This window comes from Daphnia magna, linkage group LG8 (genome assembly GCF_020631705.1).
Source record: "Daphnia magna isolate NIES linkage group LG8, ASM2063170v1.1, whole genome shotgun sequence".
Lineage (NCBI taxonomy): Eukaryota > Metazoa > Arthropoda > Branchiopoda > Diplostraca > Daphniidae > Daphnia > Daphnia magna.
The window spans coordinates 9,296,035-9,318,696 of NC_059189.1; the positions used below are offsets into that span (position 1 = coordinate 9,296,035).

The following is a 22,662-nucleotide window of genomic DNA, read 5'->3' on the forward strand; positions in this document are numbered from 1 at the left end:
ATTTTGAGGGTTCCCAAAATTTGAGGGTTGGTAAATATTTCTTCGCGGTTGATACAAATTATTCTGAGGCCGTTGAAATTGTCTTTGGTTTAATTGCCGTTGGCCATTTAGATGTGGCCCGTATGAATAAGGTGTCTGGCGTTGCGTTGTTGGTTCTTGAAAACTTTCCCTTCCCCTCTGGGCGTTATAGTGTTCTCTGTATGGGCTGGCTTCTCTGCTTCTGGAAAAACTTGGTTCTCGGCTGCGTGAGTAGCTTGATTCGCGGCTGTTTTGCTGATTATTGTTAAATCGTACTCTCGGATACTGTGGTCTTGAATTGTGTTCCCGTGATTGTGATCTGCGGGGCTCGTATTGGTCAGTTGCTGCTATGACTGCAGTTTTTTCCTGTGATATTTCATTTTTATTAGCACATTCCATTTCTAAAATTTTCTGTCTTAATTTCTCTATTTCGAAATCCTGTTGTTTTCCATGGTGTGCAATGCCGGCAATGACTGCTGTTAGCTCTTTGTCGTCATTGTTTTCCTTGTTTTGCAAGATCTGTTCTGAAATAAACAGTTGTTTGCATAGTGCATCGAAGTCGTTGGCATCTTCTGGCATTCGTAGGTAAAGTTCCGTTTTTATTTTTGGTAAGATCCCTTGGATTAAAATTTTAATTTTGGTGGTATCCCGCATCTTTTTTACTTTACTCAAGAGCTGGTCTTCCACAACTGTCTTGTTGTGGTCAAGTTTTTCTTCTTTTTCTTCGATTCCGTCGTATAGGTTGTTTAGTCTTGACACGAATGCTCTGCAGTTTTCTTCCGTTTTCTGTTTTACCTGCAATAATTTTTTCTTTAAGGCTGCTAGATCATAAGCGTCTTGGAATCTTGCTATGATTGCTGATCGCCAGTCATCGTATTCAAGTTCATCTCCTTGCTCCGATACGTATTCTTCGTGCCAATCCAGAGCTTCACCTTTAAGTCTGTCTGAAAAGAATCGTAATTTTTGGGTGTCGTCCCAATTGTTGTTTCTTGCTACGTGCTCAGCTGTTTTAAGCCACTCCGTTATCAGTTTGTCTGTGCTTTTTCCTTTGTATGGAGGGATGGATTTTTTATCTTCTCGGGAGAACAGTTCCCCCAATACTTTTACTATTGGCTGAGTAAAGGTTTTGATCATGTCTATTTCTTCTGCGGTAGGGGTTTATTCTGTTGATTTTCCTATCGGGTGGTGTCTCGAAGTCTCAGCTTCCTCGGAAGTTTCGTGGTCAAATCCCATGATTTTAAAATTTGGTTTCTCTTTATTAAAAAGTTCGTTCTGTTTCTGCAATAGTTCTATTGTTTTATTCTGGGACTCTATTTGTTTTTTTAGAGTTTCAATAGTTTGCTGTTGCTTTAAAACGTGTTCTGTATCTAATTCGAAATGTAATGATTTGTCGTTTATTTCACATAGGGGAGACTGGAGTAAGCCGGGACGGTTTTCGTTTCCCCCCTATATCTCCCAAACTAATCATTAAATTAATTTATTATTTTGTTTTTAATATATTCCATACGGTAATGTACCCCCCATATTTTTTATATAATTTAATAATAAACCACTTTCCCCTATAAGACCTTTAAAGTTTTCTTAGATTTGTGGGAGGAGCCTATTTTGAGGGGTAAGTGAGGACACTAGGGTGGGTGGTGAGGGACGTCCTCCGTTTACGCCTTAAAATTCATTTAAAAAAATTGTAAAAATTGAAATAGCGTCCCACTGCATAGACTCTATAAATTAATAAATGTTTCAATTTGATTATTGTGTTAATAAAAATTTTTTCTTATATGATAAAAAACTCTTATTACAAGATAGGTGGGGTTTGGGCTTATTGTAATCGATTAATATGCTGAATAATCGATTGCTTGTGATCATCGTTGGCGTCATGAGCTGGTGATGATTGATGGGCTTGAAGGCCAAACCCGCCCACTAATGTCCCATTTTAGTCAAAAACAGCTGTCCCGATTTCCCGATAAAGAGTATTTTTTTAAAACGTTAATATTATCTACAGTTATTGACCGAAAATTATAATTTTTGTTTTTAACAATTAAGAAATGATTAAGCTTCATTTCCATATTAAATTTACATGCCATTTGCGATTATTTTTTTCTATAAACATTAAATGGCGGAGACAAAATTAACTAAAAAAAAACAGTTTTTTTTGTTTTCTTAATAACTAATACAGTTATTGACAAAACTCAACCAAATTTCATGCCAAAGTAGATTGTATGTATCTAAATAACATACTAAAAATTTTTTTGATTTTATTAAAATCTACTATTTTTCCCCCTACTGTCCCTCTTGACCCGGTGTCCCGGCATACTCCAGTCTCCCCTAGTGATGTTAGATCGTTGATTTGTTCTATTAGTTTTGAAACTTCTCCTGTATGTTCTTCTGTTCTAGAATTGTCTGCGCTCTCTGCTTCGATGTAAAAAGCTTCTTTTTGCTTATACTCCACTAGACGTTCCTCAAGGCGTTGTATCTTGCTCTCCTGAGTTGAAATGAGTGTTTCTTTATCTCTTATTTGTCTTTCGAGGTTTCTATTCCTTGCGGCTAATTCTAGTTGTCCTTTGTGTAGACAGCTTCTTTCTCCCTTTGTTGTTTCGAGAGAGTTTTTCAATTCGCTTACCTCCTTTTCTAATTCGTCGCTTCTCTCTTTCTGCGCCTTTTCGTGTTTTTTAACGGTATTATAACTTTCTAGGAGTAACTTGTTTTCGTTTTGGAGTTTGTTTATATTTTCTTGACCTTCGGTTTCTACGTGTGCTGTGGTTTCTTCCTTCTTTTTCAATAGTTTTTTAAGATATTCTTCGTTTTCTGTGTTTTTTCGAAGTATTTGTTCTAATTCACTGATTCGTTGATAAGTTTTTTCTAGTGAATTCTTTAAGAATTCGTTACTTTCTATTATTTTTTCGGTCGATTGATTGGGGTTCTTTTCTTTTTTCGCAATTTGTTTTTGTAAGTTAAAGTTTTCTAAACTGATTTCGTCTATTCGTTTTTTCTCTGCGACTTGTTGCGCAAGTGCTTCTTCTTGTAGAACGGTGTTTACTTTGATCAAGAATTCTTTTTCTTTACCGTTAACAGTTTTTAACTGTTGTAAAAGAGTGTCTACGTTACTAAATTCTCCTCCGAGTGACTGAATCTGATCTCTTATAGTTTTTGTTGTTTTACTTATTGTCTCGTGAGTGATTTCGTCTGGCGTATTTAAAGTTTCTTTTAGTATTGAGTACGCAAATTGGTATAAGGCGTTATGCGCCGCTGTATTTGCCTCTTTTTTTCTAGCTTCCAATTCTTTTATCGTGGTTGTTGTTGAAGTTGTTTGATAACTTTTTGATTTTTCCTTAGTATACTTGTATTCTAATTCAACTAATTCTTTCCAGCTGAGAATAAATGCGGCTCTTGGGGTTTTGATTTCAGAGTCAGGATTTGTTATATCATGGGTTTTCAAATTTGGGTTTAGTGATGGTGAAGTTTCGTTAGTTAAGTCTGGGTAAATGGAGTCGGTCCTGAGAGTAGTGTGTGGTAAAAAAGATTTCTGCATTCACTTACCGTGATGGATTTTGTTGACCGACGCAAGTAGAAAGAGAGAGGAAAAAAAAATTATTAGTACTTTATCCTCTTGATTCAATTTTATTGTCTACTGTTTTGAAGTCTCTTATACCGGTGACAGAATCTTTTATTTCAATTTCAAGTCTCGTTGGGACCTCCAATTGTAAGATTTGCCAGGCGTGTATTTATTAGACTTCTACAATAGCAATACAATCAAACCAAAAAGCATGGCACTACTCTGAATATTGTTGCGAATAACACTGGTTTTATACAGAATTGCAAGTGGCACATTGGGGGTAGCTTAGATAGCGGTGGCGTGTGGTCACTTGGTCATGTGGGCGTTGCCTTTGTGTACACCTTGCGTACACTCAATGTCCGTGCAGATTTGCCATCTTCTGTAAAGCGTAAATAATGCAATTGGCTCGTTACAGAGACACAGGTTGCCGAAAAGATTAAGCGCGGACTAGAGAAAAGAGGGCAATAGAATAAGAAGTGCATGACAGATTCTGAAGCGTGTCCACATTCACATTTTGGGGAAGCGGAAAAATTAAAACGAAACTGATGCTCGTTTAAGAGAGAGTGACCTGAGAGAATTTGAGTGACCTGGGGACAGAGTTGATGCGGAAGGTGTAGAAGATGGGAACCAGGAATGCAGCAGCCCACATAGGCTAGCTGAAGACCCTTAGCTTTAGAAGGATGACAGAAAAAGAGACGAATATTTTCTCTGCGAGGGGCCAGTATGTCTACACAGAGCCTGTCTATTTCCGAGAGCATAGCACCGTAGCGAGTGAACCCAAAAGCGGAGTGATGATGAGCAATAATTTCAACCTGCCACCGAGTGACTAGCCAAGGATAGTGCATGAAGAATAGACAGTTGCGTAGCACAATGTGAGTTTTTTGCGGTTGCTAAAGGGCCATTTGCGACGTCTAACACCTGTGTCTGTCCGGCTGTGATAAGACAGCAATGAAATGAGTTGCCAGAGAAGGCAACAGCAACAAAAACTCGTAGTACAGAGACTTCAGGTGAGTGTAAACTGCACTCCTCACGTAACCATACTGGGTGAAACGAGGGGATCCAAGGTGGCCAACAGTGGTTAAAATGGCGCCGGGTTGAGTCACTTTTGAGAGGAGGGGAGGAAGATGGTAGAGTGCCAGCAAGCCATTTCAGTGAAGCTGCAGAGAACCGTCCTGTTGTGTCGGTGGAAAAACGGAGATGGGTTATCTCCATTACCCGAAAATCTATAGGGAGGATATTTGCAAGGACGAAGAATCCTTCAGCAGAGACAGTTTTGAAGGCACAGGTTAGAGAGAGAGCAATGGAGCGCTGAAATGCACAAAGTTGCTTGATTCCTTTTTTTGGGGATAGAAAAGGGGCCCAGACGGAACAACCGTAAAGCAAGATGGGTTCAACCGCAGAGAGGTAGATATATTCAGACGCTTCCTATCATAGCCCCACGTAGACTTTAAACTAGACTGAAGTGCAAAAACGCCCTTTGGGCTGCAGCGATCATGTTGGAGATGTGGGAGTGCCATTTTAGGCGACAGTCAATCGTAAGGCCAAGAAAGAGGGTCTCTGCAAAAGGAAAAATTCTCAGGTCATTGATTGAGATGCTGATGTGGGACCAATTGAAGAGTTTTTTGCATATGATCATAAAGATCGATTTGCTGGCGTTTAATGCAAGTTTGTTGCCCAGGCACCAGTTGTTTACCCCATCGCACATGGACTGCAAATTACGGGTGGCTGTTAGTGGATCTTTGTGATACGTCGCCACAGTTAGGTCGTCAGCGTAGCCAACTATCAGTGAAGGAAAGGGAAACTGGAGGCGCAGGGCATCGTCAACAAGGACCGACCAAAGAAATGGAGAGAGCACTCCACCTTGAGGGCAACCAAGGCCAACATGAAAAGAGGAGACAGTGTTATCTAAGGAGAGGATTGCAGTGCGATCAGAGAGGAAACAATAGATGAGTTGAATCAGGTAACGTGGACATTTACGGTCAGCAAAAGCAGAGATGATGGCAGGGTACCATGCAGTGTCAAATGCGCTTTTGATATCGAGAAAGGCGCAGGCTGTCACGCATTTGGCCTCTTTGGCTGCATCACAAAAGGAAATTAGAGAGTGCATGGCCGTTTCTGTTGATTTACCCTGGGTGAAAACGTGCTGGTTTGGGCTTAGCCATTGGGCTGTTGACGAATGCCAAAGAAGTCTGTTCAAGACGAGCTTCTCGAGAATCTTAGCCAAAGTGTTGACAAGACTGATTGGGCGAAAACTGCTCAATGTGTCGTACGAGGGTTTGTTAGGTTTACCTATGATAGTGACCTTAGCAATTTTCCAGCAACTCGGAAAATAAGAGAGAAAGAAACAAGCGTTCATGATAACTAAAAGCTGGTGAGAAATTAGATTGTAGATTGTGTAAGGATCCGCCGACCAAATCAAAATTCAAACGGTAAAATTTAACACGTTGCTTTTATTGCCCTGTTTTGACCCCAAAAGTTGTTGCCCCGAATGACCGACTTTCTACTTTTATTACTCTAACGGTAAAGTCAGCCTTCTTCCGCCGACCTTATATTTTTGAACACGCCTGACCTCGTTTGACTTTAAATTCGACTCTCTGCGTTGCCGTATAAAAGACGGACAAACTTCACCAGCAGGGAGAGTCACCAGTCGACCAGCGAGGCAGTCAGTGAGTCAGTCTTCCTCCCTCCGTCTGTTACCTTTTCCCTTTTGTTTTTGCCGCTGTGTTTTGAAATGTAATTGGTGTCAAATTTAAATAAACATCATCACCCCAATTGTTCCATCTGGTGGCAGCGAGGACGAACCCGCCGACCGAAGTCTTGGCCGTTACGGACGCGTTACCAAAAACTCTACTACAGCAGTTCTTCGCCGATGATGGCCCAAATTGAAGACAAATATTCTGTCACCGACATCAAAGAAAAACCTTTAAAGAAGAAAATAAAGGCATTGTGGTTGGAGAAATTCAAGAAACTAAAAAAATTTGTAAGTAAAACACTGAAAATTAAAATATCTCGACCTGTTTTTTCGGCTGCTATTGTCGCAAGCCGAGTCACCATTGAGAAAGCCTCTTCCCACCCGGAAAAACACCAAGACAAGGAAAATCACCAAAATGAAAACAGCATATTCGCGGATGAATCTGTCATACGACCATCAGAGTTGGAACATCAAACGACTGTAAGTTGCATTTTTTCCATCCCTTTTCCTGAACCAACTTGCGAAAACGCAGCTGTTACCACGTCGGCAAGTGAGGAAACAAAGGAACAAAAAATCGCTGTGACTTCCGACCACCTTGGTGACCACGAAGACCAACCCGGGCTGAAAAATCTGGACCAGTTGGAGCTCTTACACTCGATCCTACACGATGCCCACTTGACGCCAGGCGACGATCAACGCGCTTCAAACGCCGTACACCAAGCCGAAACCTTCAGAGTCTTTGATCGCCCATGGCCAACGGCCAAAATTAAGAAACGAAGCAGAGGTTGCACGAAAGAGCCGTTGCTTTTTGCGCAAAGACGGTGCATGCTTGTCTGCCCAGCCGCCTAAGCCCTCATCACCTAGACCACGCGAAGACCCGACCAAACCGACATTGGAAATTCAACATTACAATTCGAAACCGATCCAATTTATTTCCTAACTATCTTAGACCCCCCTTCTCTTACATAGTTTTTCCACCTAAAACTAGTTCCCCTTTGAATTTGACACCTCCAGATTTATATAGACTACGGCAAAAGAAAATCAACTTCACTTCTATTCCCCCTCTATACCTCCACTTAACCAAAGAGGACATTCTCATGCAAACCATTCTTTATCTTTTTTTATTTTGGAACAGCTGAAGTTTTATTGAGGTCATAATCTCGCTTCTTCTCTTATTGACACATCTGTTTGCGAAGCTGTGTTCTAAGTTTAGGCACACCTCTTGCAGAGGCAATTGTATCTGTACCGGGCTCCGGGCTCGAGGGCGTTACATATTTCCTTCGACGGAACACGCCACATTGAGCTCCGCGCTCCCAGACGTCCGCGTCACTACTCATTTTTTCATATTCATTATTTTGCTGTTTTTAATCTGATTCGTAAAGACTGTCTAGGCTTAGACACTTTGGCTTCAGATTTGTTTTATCGAGCTCCGCGCTCGAAGGCGTAAAAATTCCTTCGACGGAATGCGCCACACTGAGCTCCGCGCTCGTAGACGTCTGCGTCACCACTCTTTCTTCATATTGTTTGTTTTGCTGTTGTAAAATCTGATTTCAAAAGACCGTCTAGGCTTAGACACTTTACTTCAGATTATTTTTTATCGAGCTCCGTGCTCAAAGGCGTACGTATTTCCTTCAACGGAACACGCCACACTGAGCTCCGCGCTCCCAGACGTCCGCGTCACTACTCGTTTAATGCTGTATCTTTTCTCCTTCGCTGTATTTCGTTCCAAATAAAAAAAAATGTCCCATTCCATCTGAGAAAGCTACCAACGCGATAAAACTCCTCGAATATTCCTGGCTTACTTTTTCTTCTCTTGAACTGCATGTTTTACTATGTTGAGAAAAGAGATTGCGAGACGCAATCTATTTTGACGGGGACCCATGTAAGGATCCGCCGACCAAATCAAAATTCAAACGGTAAAATTTAACACGTTGCTTTTATTGCCCTGTTTTGACCCCAAAAGTTGTTGCCCCGAATGACCGACTTTCTACTTTTATTACTCTAACGGTAAAGTCAGCCTTCTTCCGCCGACCTTATATTTTTGAACACGCCTGACCTCGTTTGACTTTAAATTCGACTCTCTGCGTTGCCGTATAAAAGACGGACAAACTTCACCAGCAGGGAGAGTCACCAGTCGACCAGCGAGGCAGTCAGTTAGTCAGTCTTCCTCCCTCCGTCTGTTACCTTTTCCCTTTTGTTTTTGCCGCTGTGTTTTGAAATGTAATTGGTGTCAAATTTAAATAAACATCATCACCCCAATTGTTCCATCTGGTGGCAGCGAGGACGAACCCGCCGACCGAAGTCTTGGCCGTTACGGACGCGTTACCAAAAAACTCTACTTCTGCAGTTCTTCGCCGATGATGGCACAAATTGAAGACAAATATTCTGTCACCGACATCAAAGAAAAACCTTTAAAGAAGAAAATAAAGGCAATGTGGTTGGAGAAATTCAAGAAACTAAAAAAATTTTTAAGTAAAACACTGAAAATTAAAATATCTCAACCTGTTTTTTCGGCTGCTATTGTCGCAAGCCGAGTCACCATTGAGAAAGCCTCTTCCCACTCGGAAAAACACCAAGACAAAGAAAATCACCAAAATGGAAACAGCATACTCGCGGATGAATCTGTCATACGACCATCAGTGTTGGAACATCAAACGACTGTAAGTTGCATTTTTTCCATCCCTTTTCCTGAACCAACTTACGAAAACACAGCTGTTACCACGTCGACAAGTGAGGAAAAAAAGGAACCAAAAATCACTGTGACTTCCGACCACCTTGGTGACCACGAAGACCAACCCGGGCTGAAACCTCTGAACCAGTTGGAGCTCTTACACTCGATCCTACACGATGCCCACTTGACGCCAGGCGACAATCAACGCGCTTCAAACGCCGTACACCAAGCCGAAACCTTCAGAGTCTTTGATCGCCCATGGCCAACGGCCAAAATTAAGAAACGAAGCAGAGGTTGCACGAAAGAGCCGTTGCTTTTTACGCAAAGACGGTGTGTGCTTGTCTGCCCAGCCGCCTAAGCCTCATCACCTAGCCCACGCGAAGACCCGACCAAACTGACATTGGAAATTCAACATTACAATTTGAAACCGATCTTTTTTATTTCCTAACTATCTTAGACCCCCCTTCTCTTACATAGTTTTTCCACCTAAAACTAGTTTCCCTTTGAATTTGACACCTCCAGATTTATATAGACTACGGCAAAAGAAAATCAACTTCACTTCTATTCCCCCCTCTATACCTCCACTTAACCAAAGAGGACATTCTCATGCAAACTATTCTTTATCTTTTTTTATTTTGGAACAGCTAAAGTTTTATTGAGGTTATAATCTCGCTTCTTCTCTTATTGACACATCTGTTTGCGAAGCTGTGTTCTAGGTTTAGGCACACCTCTTGCAGAGGCAATTGTATCTGTACCGGGCTCCGGGCTCGAGGGCGTTACATATTTCCTTCGACGGAACACGCCACATTGAGCTCCGCGCTCCCAGACGTCCGCGTCCTACTCATTTTTTCATATTCATTATTTTGCTATTTTTAATCTGATTCGTAAAGACTGTCTAGGCTTAGACACTTTGGCTTCAGATTTGTTTTATCGAGCTCCGCGCTCGAAGGCGTAAAAATTCCTTCGACGGAATGCGCCACACTGAGCTCCGCGCTCGTAGCCGTCTGCGTCACCACTCTTTCTTCATATTCTTTGTTTTGCTGTTGAAAAATCTGACTTCGAAAGACCGTCTAGGCTTAGACACTTTACTTCAGATTATTTTTTATCGAGCTCCGTGCTCAAAGGCGTACGTATTTCCTTCAACGGAACACGCCACACTGAGCTCCGCGCTCCCAGACGTCCGCGTCACTACTCGTTTAATGCTGTATCTTTTCTCCTTCGCTGTATTTCGTTCCAAATTTAAAAAAATGTCCCATTCCATCTGAGAAAGCTACCAACGCGATAAAAGTCCTCGAATATTCCTGGCTTACTTTTTCTTCTCTTGAACTGCATGTTTTCCTATGTTGAGAAAAGAGATTGCGAGACGCAATCTATTTTGACGGGGACCCATGTAAGGATCCGCCGACCAAATCAAAATTCAAACGGTAAAATTTAACGCGTTGCTTTTACTGCCCTGTTTTGACCCCAAATTTGTTGCCCCGAATGACCGACTTTCTACTTTTATTACTCTAACGGTAAAGCCAGCCTTCTTCCGCCGACCTTATATTTTTGAACACGCCTGACCTCGTTTGACTTTAAATTCGACTCTCTGCGATGCCGTATAAAAGACGGACAAACTTCACCAGCAGAGGGTCACCAGTCGACCAGCGAGGAGTCAGTGAGTCAGTCTTCCTCCTTCCGTCTGTTATCTTTTCCCTTTTGTTTTTGCCGCTGTGTTTTGAAATGTAATTGGTGTCAAATTTGAATAAACATCATCACTCCAATTGTTTCAATTGAACTTAAAATAGCTGAGGAGATACCATCAATCCCTGGTGCAGATTTAAGATTTAAGGATGACATTGCATTTGCTAGTTCATCTTGTGAAATCGGGTGTGAGATGCTATCACTTATCGGAGAGGATGACGGACCAAAGAAAGCCACCCTCTCTTCCATCTGCTTATGGACCGACGTGTATGGGCTAGGAAGGGGGAAAAAATGCTCCGCGCACTTCTTTAAAATGGCTGTGGGGTCAGAGATGACTGATCCCTGAATTGTAATATTGGACGGGAGACTGATGTTAGCAGATTTGTCAGATGCAACCCTCAAAGCAGAGAAAAGATCACTGCTGTTTAAAGAGAATAAGAATCTAAAATTAAAGCTGAAAAATGAAGCAAAAACAAAACAAACATTCCTTTTTCACGAATAATATAATTTGGATTTCACACCTGCTGCTATGAATCGTTAGTCGAGTTCTTTTTTTTTTCCGGAGCTATTCCGGCTATTTGCCTCCCCCCCCCCCTTTTTTTGCTCGTTTTTAATTTTATTTCGTGATCGCATTCAAATTTTAACGGGAATTCTTATTTGATAGGGTTTTTGCTATATTAGAACAATGGGGGTTTTTTAAACCACTTTGATCATCTCCAGAGCAGGGTCGTACAGTCGTTTCATTTGATTTTTTTCCATTGAAATTCATTTCCCCACCTCTTTGGTTGTCCATTTTATGTATACCGGAAGACCCGGCATCCATATTTTTTTATTTTTTTTATTTCATTCCTTTGAATTGAACCACAAAGTATTTGTTTAGGTATACAAACGACATCAAAAATGTGTTTCTTTCGATTTTAGTTGGCCGGTTTCTTTTTTCTGGACGGTTAGTTTTTTTTTTCTATCACGCACATGATTATACTTACGAAAGTAACTTCCCTTCGACCCTAAGGGTGTAGACAACGGCTTTTTTAATTTTTATTGAAAAAAAAACTACAAAATCGAAAGCAGGGAATAGATAAGATATCAAACATGCAATATTGCGTCATTGCATATCTCTATATTATATACCACCTTCCGTTACGTCTTGCGCTTGAGCTATATCTAACCTATTTTTCTATATCGCTCTGTGTCATCGTTTTTGTTTCCTATCTCTGCCGACATTTTAAGCTTTTTAATTTTTTTCAAAGTTTGCAGAAAAAAACAAAAATAATAAAATAAAACTATAAGGAAAAAGAAAAAATGGCGCGATAAGATAAGACCCACCGGGGGTCTTATCTTATCGGTCGGTCTTATCTTATGTCGGTGGTATACCACCAACATCTGGTTCTCGCGTTTTCGCTCTATACATAGGTTCTTTTTTCCCTTTTAAATATGGCTCCCACTTTCCGGCTTTGTGCGAAGGCAGTTGCTCTTTTGTTTGGTTTTTTTCCTTTTTGTTATTAGGTAGTTGCTAAGAATCGTGATCGGGTCAAAAAGCGACAAGAGAAAATGGAGACAATCGTAAAAGCGAAAAATTAAAAACGAATCCCAAAAGTTTTCTACGAAAAAGAAAAAAAAACGAATAAATCGTTTCAGTTGTAGATGTAAGAGGATTAAAGTAAAACACGTGACCTCGTTCTTATCTAGTAGATTAAGTAAAGGGTGTCAAAATGGTTCTGGTTCGTCGAAAAATATGGGTTGTGCCTCATTATCGCCGACAACCGTGAGACGTGATTTTATGGCAATATAAAAAGGTGCCCGCGTGATTAATCATCGTACCCTAGCTGGTTAATAGATGTTTAACCAACACGAACGTCAGATTGATTTAAAGCCAAAGATAAATGACGAAAAAAATAAAATGAAAAGGCAGAATGGTCGAAACAAAATACTTGTTTGTCCCGAGCGAACATTTGAAGTCGACAAGTAGGCAACTCTCCAAACTTCAGTGACATCTCTTGACCTCCAATAGAACTTCATTGTGAGAACATGTTTATTGACGCGTGAACAATAGTCGGTACGAGTATATAGGATAAGAAAAGACTTGAGATCGTAGTGGATTATTTTTTGTTTTCTACGGTTAGTTTTCGTCATTTTGGAATTTATGATTATTTTAGGGATTTCGCTGAGTGTAGGAAACTCATGTAGTTTGATATACATGGTCGCAGATTATAATGCAGTCACGTTGTCGGCTCAGTTCAAAACGGTTAAAGTCCTTTTTTGTTTTTAAATGACGCCAAACGGGCGACCCCAGCATCGAACATTGAGACTGTAAACAATTATTTTTTCATCAGTTAATAATAATAATATATTTTTTAAAAAAGAAATGGAACACGTAATATTGAGTTTGCTATTCCGGCACGTTCCGGCAAGTTGATTATGGCGTCCGTCATTCCTTTAAAGTTGGTCGTTGACCGACTTTCGAAAAAAAAGTTCTTTATTTCTATACAGAGAAAATATAGAACACACTGGTCAAGATACTTTCACAAATGGTAAAACTTAATACATCTTTTTGGAAATAATTAAAGTTAGTACATCCCATTCACTCAAGACGATGCTTTCAACGCATCCGTGTATTACGTAAACTTACGTTCACCAGTGTATACAGATGTATTTTCACTCCTTAAGGCGTGTAAGTGCCGCATGTCTATACATTACCTATATAGAAAACCTTCTTTGCCTGGAAGCCTATATAAGGAAAGAAAGCAAGACTCGTTTCGTTATTAGATATTCATATTAACATCCGTCGTGTGCGTGAGGATCGAGCAACACGCAAAACGAATCTATTCAGTCAGCCTGTGGTTGCAGCCTATGAATCTATGAGTCACGCAACTGTTAGCCATCATCATATTTTTGTATAGTCTATACACATATGGCCAAAACTGAAAAATTTGAGAACCAGCCTTTTGAATCTGTTCGACGTATAGGCCTTATTTCCAATATGCACACGATGAAATGATTTCCGTCCGGGTGGGCTATATATAATGCATATTAAAATATTTTTATCCGTTTCTTTATGCAGTAGAAATTATCCCTGTTCTCGGTATGATAAGCTAATTTCTATATTTAAGTTCCTGGTATTTGAATTTATTATTCATTGAGCGTTTGGTATTCGTTTGTTTGTTTTTTTTTTCCCGTTTTGACGCAAGATGACGTTGATAACACATCAGGCTTAGTTAATATAAACAACCTTTGCAATGGATTTTTCCGACCGACTCTCAACGACGACCTGCGAATAAAGAAAAACGGTGCTGCATTAAAGCCATATTTGCCTATACTGTTCATTTATATGCACGATGAAAACAGAGAGTTAGATATATATGGTTTGTAGGTGGAGACTCGTAACGCAACCTTATAGCGTGAAGCAAATTTTGCTCCAGTTGCAATTGCTTTCACGAAAAATGCAGCTAAACGAACGACTTGTCTTCCGAATGTTTATTTTTTATTTTTACGTGAAGTGGATGATTCACCTCGGCTATTGTTATTTACACTCAACTTGGACAAAGCCTGCGTGATCATGGGTTACCGTTAGTCAGCTTATGATTAACCCAACCTTATTTTTTATGTTGGAAATTCAACAATCACCGATTTCGCCTCAACTTGTAACCACGCCTTCAAACAAACCAGTGTAGATCAAGATGTACAATAACATGCCTTTCATTTATTTTTTTTTGCCTAACCCTATTCCTTCCAAAAATTTAAACATTCAACTTACCATTTACATATGAAATAAATTTCAAATGTGGACCGAAAAAGGTGAAAAACATTGGATGAGATGTTGATTTTGTTTATTCCCTACTCCTTGCGGGCAGGTGAAAGTTTAATTTTATTTTCAAAGATTTTACAAACATTTATTCTACCGAACTGCGGGAGTTTGTTGTTCACCAAACTGCGGAGCGGGTTCGGTTTTTGTAAAACTTTTTGCCGGACGACCGAACTCAGACAGGTCGAATTACCCGTTCCAGACTCAAGGTTGTTGCGTTGTAATCAGGAATGCCTTATACTTTTTAGTATTTGGCTATTTCTTTTCTTGGCCAACCATCGCAGTACGCACACAGCCGCTGGCGAATAGAAAACAAAAAGAAACCGAATTTTCTTTTCCTTTTTCCAAACTCGGTATTTTGTGGTGAATCTGCCAGTGGAACGCAGTGTTGGCTTTTAAGATCTGCGCAACAGTGAACAACTGTGTTAGCTGAACATTAAAAAAAAAACTGAAATATAGAGCGATTTTAGTCAAATTTTTTCGTCTGCTGCGTCCCCACTGCCAAGCGGCAGAGAAAACCAACCGATTCAGGGTCGTTCAGGGTAAGGTTATCTTATTTCTGATTTAATTAACATCTCAATTTAATCGAAGAAATGATTGAGATCATAGACAAATCAAAGAGAAAAAACATGTCGTTGAGGGCTAGAACTGAAGACGAGCAGGAAAAGGAGCCAATGAACGAAGATGACCAGCATCCAGATTGTGACCAGAAGGTGGTCATGGAGAGGCAACTCGGCCTATTGGACGGAGTTGCCATGATTGTCGGCACTATCGTCGGTTCGGGCATTTTTATCAGCCCCAAAGGTGTCCTCCTGTCTGCCGGTTCTTCCGGATTGTCCATCATCATCTGGACATTGTGCGGATTTGTTTCGTTCGTCGGCGCCATCTGTTATGCAGAATTGGGTACCATGATCGACCGTTCGGGTGGCAACTACGCTTACCTCAGCGAAGCTTACGGTCCGCTCCCGTCTTTTATGTTCCTCTGGGCTTCTCTCCTCATTTTCATTCCCGTAACGAATGCGATTAACGCCTTAGCGTTCGCCAATTATCTTCTTCTACCATTATGGGGTACTTGCCTTCCATCCGAATCTGCCGTCCGACTCGTTGCCGCTTTCGCCATAGGTAATATGCACACATCGTTCGATTAGTTTATGTAAATTTGTTATTACGTACTATTTTCCATTTCAGCCTCGTTGTGCCTGATCAACTGTTGGAACGTTAATTGGTCGGCTAAGTTAAGAAGCGTGTTTTTAATTGCCAAAGTGGTAGCTTTGGCACTCGTCATCGTCACGGGCTGCGCTTTCTACTTTGTTCAGGGCAATTCGACGCGCGGATTTCAAGAGCCGTTCGCTACGACATCAACGGATCCCAGTTTAATCGCTTTATCGTTTTATTCCGGTCTTTTCTCATATGGCGGATGGTATTTTAAAGCCCTTAATTCCATCTAAAGAATTATGAAAAAAATTTCATTATTTTTCAGGAATTGCTTGAATTTTGTGGTGGAGGAACTTAAAGATCCTTACAAAAATCTACCGCGAGCCATTGGAATTTCTATGCCCATCATCACGCTAGTCTACGCTTTGGCTAATGTAGCTTACCTAATTGTTTTAACTCCCGAGGAATTACTTTCATCTTCCGCTGTTGCTGTGGTATATATATATGCCCTATAGTCTGTAACAAGTTTTAATCGACGTCTTTATTCAGTAACCTTTTTACATTAAAAACACATTAGACGTTTGGTGAACGTGTTTACGGTTCGCTCACGTGGATCGTGCAAATTCTTGTGGCAATGTCAGCACTTGGCTCTTTGCATTGCAACATTTTCAGCTCGTCCCGTATTTTCTTCGTTGGCGCTCGTAATGGTCATTTGCCCGGCGCATTGGCTCTCATTAGTCTAGAAAATTTGACACCTAAGCCGGCCATTATGTTTATCGTATGCAAAATTTGTTATTTAAAAAAAAAAAAAAAAAATTACTTTATTGCCTTTTATGAACTTGCATTATCCATTTTGCATACTAGGGGGCATTGGCCATCGCCATGTTAATCGTTGGGGACGTATATGTCCTGATTAATTACGTCATGTTCACCGATTCCGCATTCCTATTAGCCACCGTCACCGGATTGTTGTGGCTCAGATGGAAAAGGCCTAACGCTGTCCGACCTATCAAGGTTAAATTACATAACAATTTAATGAATTCACTGGATAAACAATTCATGTATTTGATTTAAACAGGTGAATCTTGCCTATCCAATTGCATTCCTGTTGGTGTCCGTCTTCTTGGTATGCTTGCCCATCATTTCGAATCCAGTTGGTGCCGTAACGGCTATCGCAATCACGGCCAGTGCCATTCCAGTCTTCTGTCTCTGCATAGCGTGGAAACGTAAACCTAACTGGATCTCGTCTAGTAACCGTAAAAATACATTTTACCTTGTTTTGATGCATTCAAAGTGATACTACATGACACGTTTGATTTTGATGACAGAGAGATTGACGACGATGTGCCAAAAGGTCTTCCTAGCAGTGCCAGAAGTTGCCAACGACAAGCAATACTAATATCCAATCAGCATGATAATAAATGTTACTTGCCAATTAGTCATTAATCTCGGAAAATGATAGGAAATGTTGAGCTTACACCGTTAATTTAGTGTAGTAGTCATATAATGCACGTTGCTTCTACCACAGTTTTTATACTTCAAGTTCGACGTAAATCGACCAACCGAATCAGGAAGTAGCCAATTGTTGTTAATATTATCTGCACTCACGAATATATACCATTGCTCGTTCTAGTCTTTTCGCAATTTTAATTCCTAATGTGATTTAGTAATCAATTCTGTATTATAAGGAAGACATAACTGGAGGAAGGAACAATAGAGGGCTGTTTTTTTTTTTACCGCCAACAAAAGCAAAATGTCTGGCGTTGCGTTACTTCCTGTCTGTCTTTCAGCGGAAATGCTGACTAAACTCTATGTCTAAAACAAACTCGTTAGTTTAAAATAAACCAAGCCAACATCCATGGCCACCGAACTTCGTCCACTAGTCGTAATAAACAAAAAAAAAAAGATAAAGAAACGGCTTGTACATTCAGAAATACTCGCATATGGAGGCAAGTTTTTCACTGCAAGGTCAGTCGAGAGCTATCCCGGGGAACCAATGAACGAATAGCACGTCGTTTTTCTTTAAGTTTTCGTTTGTTTTTCGTTTCTTTTATATAAGATAGTGGCAACAGTACAAGGACCTGTTGGCCTCACGAATTTCTGTATTTTTTAAAGTTGCCCTTCCCCTCGCTCGGATACCCACAGGTTACTATGACAACAAATAGAAACGCTGCAGGCTATTAGCTATGTGACGTGGCTGTATTGAACTGGTTGAAGTTTGGATAAGAAATTCCCCGTTTTCCCTTTTCATCGTTTACTGCGTGTACAGTCTTAAGTAGTCGTGCGTTTCCAGCACAGTCCATTTCTTAGTTGCCTTCACGTTGAAAATGAAGTTTTTACTTATTTCTTGCTTGTTCGTTGCCTCTATCTTTGCCGAGGAACTGAAAGTTGATGTCGTTTCATTGCCTGACACATGCGAATCCAAATCGAAAAATGGAGACATTCTATCAATGCATTACACCGGTACCTTGTTGGACGGCACCAAATTTGACTCGAGGTTTGCTATTTTTTGCCACTCTTTCTTTGTTTCAGTTTTAAAGCTCAATCTTCTTGCTTCTTTTGCTTACAGTTTGGACCGCAACCAACCCTTCCAATTCCAGATAGGTGCTAGCCAAGTTATTAAAGGATGGGACCAGGTATCGAGTTTAAAAAAATGTCTGCTTTATGTGGAATCTAAATCTTCATTCTTTGCAGGGCTTGCTTGACATGTGCATTGGTGAAAAACGTAAACTTACAATCCCACCTGAGTTGGGATATGGAGACAAGGGAGCTGGAAACATCATCCCTGGTGGTAAGTTTTGGCTAAAACATTCTATTGTTCCTTTTAATAATTAATGTTTTCAGGTGCCACCCTGCTTTTTGATGTTGAGTTGATGGGCATTAACCAAGCTCCTCCTCCTCAGAATGTGTTCAAGCAAATTGACATTGATTCAGACAACCAATTGTCCAAAGAAGAGGTAAATTTTTTTCACTTACTATGCACAGATGCCTCTGCAAAAAAAAACTATTTTTGGCTATTTTGTGTTGCTTTTTTTCAACTGGATTTTATTTTGTTCATTATTTTTATTAAGTTTATATGAGTTTGCTTGAATTTTACATGCTTATGGGTTTAATTTAAAGGTGGCAGATTACATTAAAAAGCACATTCCACCACCTGAGCAAGCTGAAGAGACTGCTACCGAAGAGGGTACACCCCCACAGGATCCACTTAAGATCACTGAAGAAATCTTCCAACACGAAGATCACGACCGAGATGGCTACATTTCGTTCGAGGAGTTTTCAGGACCCAAACACGACGAGCTCTAAGTCCTCCAAGTCCGCACACATTTGATCCAGCTTAAAAATCTCAGGTGTGGTGATAGTTGCGTGCAGTACTTCATTTTCTTTTTTTTGGAGGGGATTTGGAATATTGGTTCTTTTTCACGTCGGGGTCTAGGTGATGGGACTATCTGTTTTTGTTTTATTTTTCAGATTATTATCTTTCACGTTCCAATTCTCGTGCCGAAGGGCCTGACGAGCAATGTTGTACAAAGAAAACTAATAAATCATGACGTCTGTCTTGTTCTAAAACCCCCCACATTTGCCACCGTTTTGCACGCTTCCTCATGGACGATTGGCCTTCATCAAGTGTCATGTCACTCGATTCGATGGAATAGTTGAAATGATTCTTTTTTACAGGTTCGCGGATATTTTGACAGACAAATTGACAAACTCAAGCTCGAAGGTGCCTTTATTACTGACAAGATTGACGAAGATCACGCTCGCCTCGTGGAGCAAATATTCGAAACCGAAGACAAAAATAAGGACGGCGTTATAACGCGCGATGAGTTTTCTGGAGAGACACGTGACGAACTTTGAACTTTTTTTTTTATTTTCCTCCTCGTTGAAGAGGTGATTGTTAACAATCAACATTCCATTTATGGATATGTTAAAAATTCTTTTCGTTTAATCCGATGTTGAACAGCTGTGGATATGCAATTAAACTGGTTTCCTGTTTTACGTATTTTCCGAAATTCCAAGCCGTTCTTGCGTTGAAGTGTTTCAGCAAAAAGCCATCAGTATATTGATCTAGTATTGTGTCTTTCAAATTACTTCTTTCTAAAGTAATTCGTCACCCGTTAGAAGTAATGGACTTTTTACAAGTCCTTAAAATCCAATTGGCTTTCGAAAAGAAAAAGAAAATGCGATTGTTTATCTTGGTTGCATATGTAAGTAGAAATGAATAATGCAGAATAAAATCTTGCCAACATAGTAAAGTTTCCACATCGTATATTTTATGAAATACCACTTCCGTCTCATGCAACCGTATCAGTAGCATTGAGGTTTCTGAAAGAAAAGTTGCAGCAGACGACGATAGGAACTATGAAAAGATAAACCTGGGAAGGCTTCATTTCAAACGCAAAATAACAACAACCGCAAATCAAAATGTCTTTTCTCCTATGCTTTCCGGTACGGCCAAGAAAACTTTCTGGCATAGAACAGTGCATTTACCTGCAAAAAACAAAGTTGCGCTTCGTTAGACGGTTCATGAACGTAGTTCAACAACGGTTGGGAAACTTACTACTAGCTGACGATATCCACTTTGGTTTGCTTTTGCGGGCGATGCAAAAGTAGAAGACCGGAATAGCCGTGACGATGATTCCAATGGCCGTGACGACTTCCATCGGACTGGAAAAAACCGGGAAGCAGACGAGAAAGATGGACACCACGAAAAACGCTATCGGGTATACCAAATTCACCTGATGACCAAAAACAGACAAATGTAAAAATAAGGTAAGTGTAATGACTTGAGACGGACAGGGGGGCTTGTGCCCAGTCCAGTCCCGGTTCGAATGAAATCAATCAACTTTACTTTGATCGGACGAGGAACATCTGGCCTTTTGCGTCTAAGCCACAAAAGTCCGCCAACGGCAGCCGCAACAAACGTGGCTTCCACGAATGAGGTATAGTTTATCAAGACGTAGACGTCGGTGACAACCAGCATAATCATGCTTAAGCCTCCCTTATGCGAAGAAAAAAAATCAACATCTAAGAAGAGCATCATTAAATTGGGAAACGAATAAATTGCATTACCATGAATAAGATGGAAGGAATGGGTGTGAGATTGCCAATGCTAATCAATGCAATCGCTCCGGGCAGGTGGCCATTGCGAGCGCCAACGAAAAAGATACGAGACGAGCTAAATATGCTACTGTGTAACGTGCCCAATGCGGAAATGGCTACGAGCACCTGTATCACCCATGTGAAGGAACTATAAACGTGATCGCCAAAAGTCTTTGAAAATGAAGAGGGAAAAAAAAATGCGTTACTTAAGAAACGACGCCCGTCAGTGAGGACGGACATACGAACCACTGCAACAGCGGAAGAATTCAGTATTTCTTCAGGCGTCAGAACGATCAAGTAAGCCACATTGGTCATCACGTACACGATCGTTATGATAGGCATTGATATGAAAATAGCCCTTGGAAGATTCCTGTTATGGGAAATTGCCATAAACATTTTTTTACTGAAAATTTCGAATTTTGTTTAGTTAGTTTTTTATACTTGTGAGGCTCTCGTACTTCTTCGGCGACGAAATTCAAACAATTCCTTTAATAAAATTAACCCACTGATTACAATTTAATATTTAAGAAGTTCAAATTAGACCTAGATACCATCCAGCGAAGGAGAACAGGCCCGAATAAAATGAGAGGGCGATCAAACTTGAATCCGTTGTGGTATTTTCAAACGGTTTTTGAAATCCTCGGCTTTCACCTTGAATAAAATAAGCTATGCATCCGGTAGATATGACCAATCCCAAGGCAATTACTTTTGCAGCCATGAAAACAGTCTGCAATTTAGCGACCCATCGCATGTTACAACAGTTGATGTATGCCAGCACACCTAGTCGAACAAATTAGAAGCAAATGTTTTTTTTTAAATGACAATTTTATGTAAATCAATACCGACGGCGAATGCAGCGACAAGCCGGACAGCTGAATCGGATGGCGAACAAGCGCCCCATATTGGCTGCAGAATGTAGTTAGCAAAAGCTAATGCTATAATAGCATTTGACACAGGAATGATAATAAGCAGAGCTGCCCACAGGTAAAGGAAGGCAGGTAAGGGACCATAGGCTTCACCTAGATATGCATAATCTCCGCCTGAGGAATTTATCATCGTTCCTGTATGGTTTTTAATGGAAATAAAAGAATTTTTATTTGGGCGCTACTAATCCAAGATAAAAAGGATTCCCCTGCAATTGAGTTTTTAAATAGTGTTGAAATTGGATACGCGCCGAATTTTCTAAAAAGAATCGTCAGTTAGTTTTGAGCAGCTCTTCTGTTGGAGCAGAGGATGGGTGCTTAAAAATACTCCCACAAAATGTTGTAGTTGAATTCATTCAAGACTGGAAGCAGGATCACACCTGAGGATATGAAACAAAGTAGGGGGCGTTGTTACCTAATTCAGCGTAGCAAATGGCGCCGACGAACGAAATGAATCCGCACAAGGCCCAGACAATGATGGACAATCCAGCGGAACCGGCAGATTGGAGAACACCTTTCGGGCTAATGAAAATGCCCGATCCAACAATGGAGCCGACAATCATTGCTATTCCATCCACGAGACCTAATCGACGTTCCATTGCTATCTTCTTTTCCGTATTCCCATTGCCGTCCCGGCCACTAGCCATCGGCAAAAACTCTTCTTCATTACAATGTGTTGACATCTTCTGGACCACACGGGCCTGTTATTTTGAACAAGAACGACTTGTTGATGTCGATCTTTTAAAGTCTTATTTTAGCTTTCTTTTTTTTTTTCCACGGCCTAATTCCAAAGTTTTGGCAGACGTTGTCCAAGCGACTATGTAAAAATGAAAAGACATACTTGTTTTGTTAGACGATAAATGCAGTTAAATAGTGTGGATCATCAAGAATGTATTTACCAAAATTTGTAGAAAAAAGAGGGTTCGTCTGGCGCAATGGAGGAGTAAATATTTCGAGCTACTGAGCAGGACCACGTGTCGACACGAACGAAGGGAACGGGAAAGGCAATGGACAATGGCCATTATTTTGGCTGACACAATTGTCTGATTGCCTCAGGCAAATAAT

General features: G+C 40.5%; 3 protein-coding genes and 1 long non-coding RNA gene across 7 annotated transcripts; 2 read left to right on the top strand and 2 right to left on the bottom strand.

Annotated features, from left to right (window-relative positions):
• Positions 1–14,619: 14,619 nt before the first annotated feature.
• Positions 14,620–17,203, top strand: LOC116929440 (large neutral amino acids transporter small subunit 2). Its single transcript, XM_032936680.2, has 8 exons — positions 14,620–14,958; positions 15,026–15,538; positions 15,605–15,836; positions 15,897–16,065; positions 16,149–16,349; positions 16,436–16,585; positions 16,650–16,827; positions 16,900–17,203. The coding sequence occupies exons 2-8, from the start codon at positions 15,046–15,048 to the stop codon at positions 16,968–16,970; spliced, it is 1,494 nt and encodes a 497-aa protein (XP_032792571.2). The 5' UTR covers positions 14,620–14,958; positions 15,026–15,045; the 3' UTR covers positions 16,971–17,203.
• LOC116929517 lies at positions 16,098–17,603 on the bottom strand. Of its 2 annotated transcripts, none has more exons than XR_004397932.2 (3): positions 17,309–17,603; positions 16,845–17,224; positions 16,098–16,780 (listed from the first exon to the last, which is right to left on the bottom strand). It is a non-coding gene; the product is annotated as an uncharacterized LOC116929517 (long non-coding RNA). The 2 variants fall into 2 exon arrangements; XR_004397931.2 differs by having other exon boundaries at positions 16,845–17,247.
• A 150-nt stretch (positions 17,604–17,753) lies between these two features.
• On the top strand, positions 17,754–19,570 carry LOC116929480 (FK506-binding protein 2). Of its 3 annotated transcripts, none has more exons than XM_045178334.1 (6): positions 17,758–18,068; positions 18,141–18,207; positions 18,266–18,362; positions 18,416–18,528; positions 18,692–18,921; positions 19,250–19,365. In XM_045178334.1, the coding sequence occupies exons 1-5, from the start codon at positions 17,899–17,901 to the stop codon at positions 18,875–18,877; spliced, it is 633 nt and encodes a 210-aa protein (XP_045034269.1). In that variant the 5' UTR covers positions 17,758–17,898; the 3' UTR covers positions 18,878–18,921; positions 19,250–19,365. The 3 variants fall into 3 exon arrangements, with proteins under 3 accessions (XP_045034271.1, XP_045034269.1, XP_045034270.1); XM_045178335.1 differs by lacking the exon at positions 19,250–19,365 and adding an exon at positions 19,043–19,148; XM_045178336.1 differs by lacking the exon at positions 18,692–18,921 and having other exon boundaries at positions 17,754–18,068; positions 19,250–19,570.
• Positions 19,571–19,823: 253 nt separating this feature from the next.
• Positions 19,824–22,642, bottom strand: LOC116929439 (Y+L amino acid transporter 2). The gene is made up of 10 exons (XM_045178332.1): positions 22,497–22,642; positions 22,013–22,414; positions 21,517–21,735; positions 21,226–21,454; positions 21,116–21,160; positions 20,921–21,044; positions 20,645–20,845; positions 20,424–20,573; positions 20,133–20,310; positions 19,824–20,062 (listed from the first exon to the last, which is right to left on the bottom strand). The coding sequence occupies exons 2-10, from the start codon at positions 22,278–22,280 to the stop codon at positions 19,992–19,994; spliced, it is 1,485 nt and encodes a 494-aa protein (XP_045034267.1). The 5' UTR covers positions 22,281–22,414; positions 22,497–22,642; the 3' UTR covers positions 19,824–19,991.
• Between the last annotated feature and the right edge of the window lie 20 nt (positions 22,643–22,662).